This window comes from Sipha flava, unplaced genomic scaffold, assembly GCF_003268045.1.
Source record: "Sipha flava isolate LNK unplaced genomic scaffold, YSA_version1 111_pilon_pilon, whole genome shotgun sequence".
Lineage (NCBI taxonomy): Eukaryota > Metazoa > Arthropoda > Insecta > Hemiptera > Aphididae > Sipha > Sipha flava.
This window is the reverse complement of record NW_020271729.1, coordinates 1452019-1455478: the sequence shown is the minus strand read 5'-3', so window position 1 is coordinate 1455478 and position 3460 is coordinate 1452019. Positions and strand designations below refer to the sequence as shown.

Below are 3460 nucleotides of genomic sequence, written 5' to 3'. Positions count from 1 at the left end.
AGAAATATTTCCTATTCCCAAAGAAAGTGTTCGAAAAACATAACACAATCTTTGCATTAAACGTGATAACACAACTTTTATGTATTTTATTATATTTCTTCCGAACGATTTGATGAACTGAGAAATGTGACTTTTTCATTATTAGAAAAAAAAATGTACTTCTATAAGATGAGTTCACCACAATAAGTGAATGAGACAAAACCAGGTCAACACATCTTGAATGATTCGAACACTGGTAACGCTACGGAATCGATTTAATAGTATTTAAAAGTTTTTAATACTTTTTTAACGATTCAACGCGAGTAATATTAGATTTGATATTCATAAAAACTAATATTGTTTTAATTGAACCGTCTAGACACCGCAAAACATCGATGTACTTGTATTGCGTGTACATAACGCCGGCTTACGAAATATACGTATCGCATTTCGATGTGCACGTTAAAAGTTAGAACCTAAAAGAAGCATACAAGTTGTACAAGTAAATCGATGTATATAAAAAACAAAACAACCGCAAGCATATAACCTAAACAGTATTTATCGACGCAATTACTACGTTATATTATGGTGCCGGAAATGAAACAATGTAGTTGTATCATATGATGCGATTACTTCATTTTTGAGATTCAGCGTCTAAAATTCATTCGACGGCACAATCTTTCAGTGTTTCGATTTCCTCTTCTTCAGCATTATCTTCGTTGTTTTCCAATTGTTTCAGTTTAGCCACGAGTTCGTCCCGCACTTTTTGACACTCGGCCAATTCAACTCTGGCGCTTTCGATTAAAGATTTAATCTCTGCGATTTCTCTAGTATCCGAGTTGTCAGGGAGCAGATTCTTCCTCACGTATCTTTCCACAAACAAATTCAAAATAATTACTACACAGTTTCACTTACATTCATTCGACATTTATTAATTTTGCCTGATCACGTTAATTTTATCATGTTCGATTGATTTTTAATCATTGATTGTTTGATACTTAGACAGTATATCACCATCAATATTTAGATTTATCATTATACATATTCTATACAGCTTAAACTTAATCATGTATGGTAGCATTGAATTTTTTGATTTTTGTTTTTTTGTTAACTAATTTACCAATCATTGTTAATTATATTATTCTGGATACGGTTACATTTATATTATATTATAATTGTTAAATCAAATAGACGCGATTATAATGATCGTCTATTTTTGTACAAATTATTAAACGGAACTATAAACTACCCTAAGCTATTGAGCCTTATTAGCATTAGAGCTCCACAAGTCAATCGATTGCCCTAGTGGACGTTATTATTATAAAATAAATTAATAAATAAATAAATTATGTTGCACATAAGATTTTAGACGTTAATTATACATATATTCTACTTAAATTATAATGGGAGTTAACATTAATAAATATAAATAAATAAATACATTTATAGATCTATACAAAAAAGCACATAGTTGAAAATTTACATGTGGCACTAGCTTGAAATAAAATTATCTGGTATTTTTTTTTTTTTTTACTATAATATAAAGAAAGAATAATAATATTATGAATTACTGTTTTTCTTAATACTGGCATTGATTATAAATACTATTACTAGTAATAGTAATATAAATAATACTACTACTAATATTTATAATCAATGATACTGGTTATAAAATACTGTACAATAATGAGCTCTACCCCAATGTTTAACTTTGAGTATCAATGAATATATACATTGTTTTCTATAATTTTAGTAAGATAGTTTAACGATAGGTACTTATTTTGTACATAAATCATGTATTTTGAATCGTACATAGACGAAGAAGTAAGATTTTCGATTGGAAAATATATAATTGGTAGTAAAACCAATTCAATATACCCAGCAAAGTCTTATCTACTCGAAAAATTATTTCTCACATTGTAAATAAAACTACATTTTATTTATCTGACGAAATTTAGTTACCAAAAAACTAACTTCAGTCATCGTTACACATCTTGCTATTTTATTTATATTAAACTACATTAAATTGATAAATTAATAATACATATTATTTACATTTTTTTTAATATAAAAATTATATTTTAAAGTCGGTTATTATTTTTCATATTGTCATTAAAATTAAATTTTTAGATGGTTTCTGTCATTTATAATGCATTTTTCATTAATTTTAATGCCTTTAAATCTGAGTTCTACATATATATATATATATATATATAACCTACAAAATACAAAAAGTAAATTTTTTATTTTCATTTACTAAAATACCATAAAAGAATACCTAAAATATAATTAATTACAATATTACATTAATCTATATAATAAAGATTGAGCTTGTAAATAAATAACTCAAGTTTATGTTGATAAAAATGTTAATGTTTTAGAAGCTCCGTAACCTCTCTTATTTAAATGTAATATTTATCTATGCGTTTTCTTTTGATATAATTATACAATTACTCGATAGGATCCGACGGTCGTTCTGATTCATTGTACAACATAATAAATATATTAGTAATGTGATCCACAACATTATTTTGTTCCAAATAGTTTACAAATTCTTCCACATCTTTTTCGACACTTTCCATACTATCCTTAAGTATTAAATATTGAAATACGTCAAAATGTTGCATAAATTATTTTACTATAAAGACATTTAAATTTTGATGCTTACCTCGAATAAAAATAAGTTTTACAAATAAAGTATAACAGAAAAAATATACAGAAATATAAACAATTATTTGTTTAAAAATGTCTGTAAAAATCAATTAATTACGTATCTATTTATAAATAAAAGTATGTATACTTATAAATATTTTAACTGGCCAACATTGATTTTAAAACAACTTTGTTCTAACGTGCATAAGAAAACATTAAAAATTCTTGGTCACATTTTTTTTTTTATGTTTAACAATATATATTTACTGTAGGCGCTTAAAACATAAACTACAATCTGAATACTTACGTAGGTGTCAAGATGATTATTTTAAAAAGGATAATAATTTATTTAGAAAATAAATGGGGATTAACAATATAATGATAATAATAATAATAGTAATGTTAACGAAGATGGTTTGCCAAAGGCTGCCTGTCCATTGACGTTCGCTCGGCCGGTGGAAACAGCCGTTGTCGTTGATGGTTGTCGGTCGTTATCTCTTATAATAACGATCACGACAATTATATTATAATTATATAGGTACAATGGCGTACCGATAAGGTTAGCACGACGAGCAATGAGCCACACGAGTCTATGACTCTGGAGGGCCCATTGAGAAGTATAGAAAATCCAAAAAACAGATCACTATTATCATAAAATTTAAAAATACCACGATTTTAAAAATAAACTATGCTCTCGTAAAATTTAATAACTTTAAAATAAAATGAATTAACCGTTTAAAAAAATTACTAATACACGCTTATTTATTATTTTATGCGCAGCAATTGCTCGTTGGCGCGAGGCATCTGCGATATAAAATCTTATAAATAA

General features: G+C 26.6%; 1 protein-coding gene across 1 annotated transcript; it reads right to left on the bottom strand.

Moving 5' to 3' along the window:
- Nucleotides 1-640: 640 nt before the first annotated feature.
- Nucleotides 641-2561, bottom strand: LOC112688966 (c-Myc-binding protein homolog). Its single transcript, XM_025562422.1, has 2 exons — nt 2434-2561; nt 641-848 (listed from the first exon to the last, which is right to left on the bottom strand). Exons 1-2 carry the CDS (start codon nt 2559-2561, stop codon nt 641-643), a joined length of 336 nt encoding a protein of 111 aa, XP_025418207.1.
- Between the last annotated feature and the right edge of the window lie 899 nt (nt 2562-3460).

What these genes read in the sequence shown, in the direction of transcription:
- LOC112688966 (XM_025562422.1), bottom strand. Translation starts at nt 2,561, where the DNA reads ATGGAAAGTGTCGAAAAAGATGTGGAAGAATTTGTAAACTATTTGGAA. An exon ending in CGACCGTCGGATCCTATCGA is followed by an intron (nt 849 to 2,433) that starts GTAATTGTATAA and finishes GTTTGTGGAAAG; the next exon opens with ATACGTGAGGAAGAATCTGC.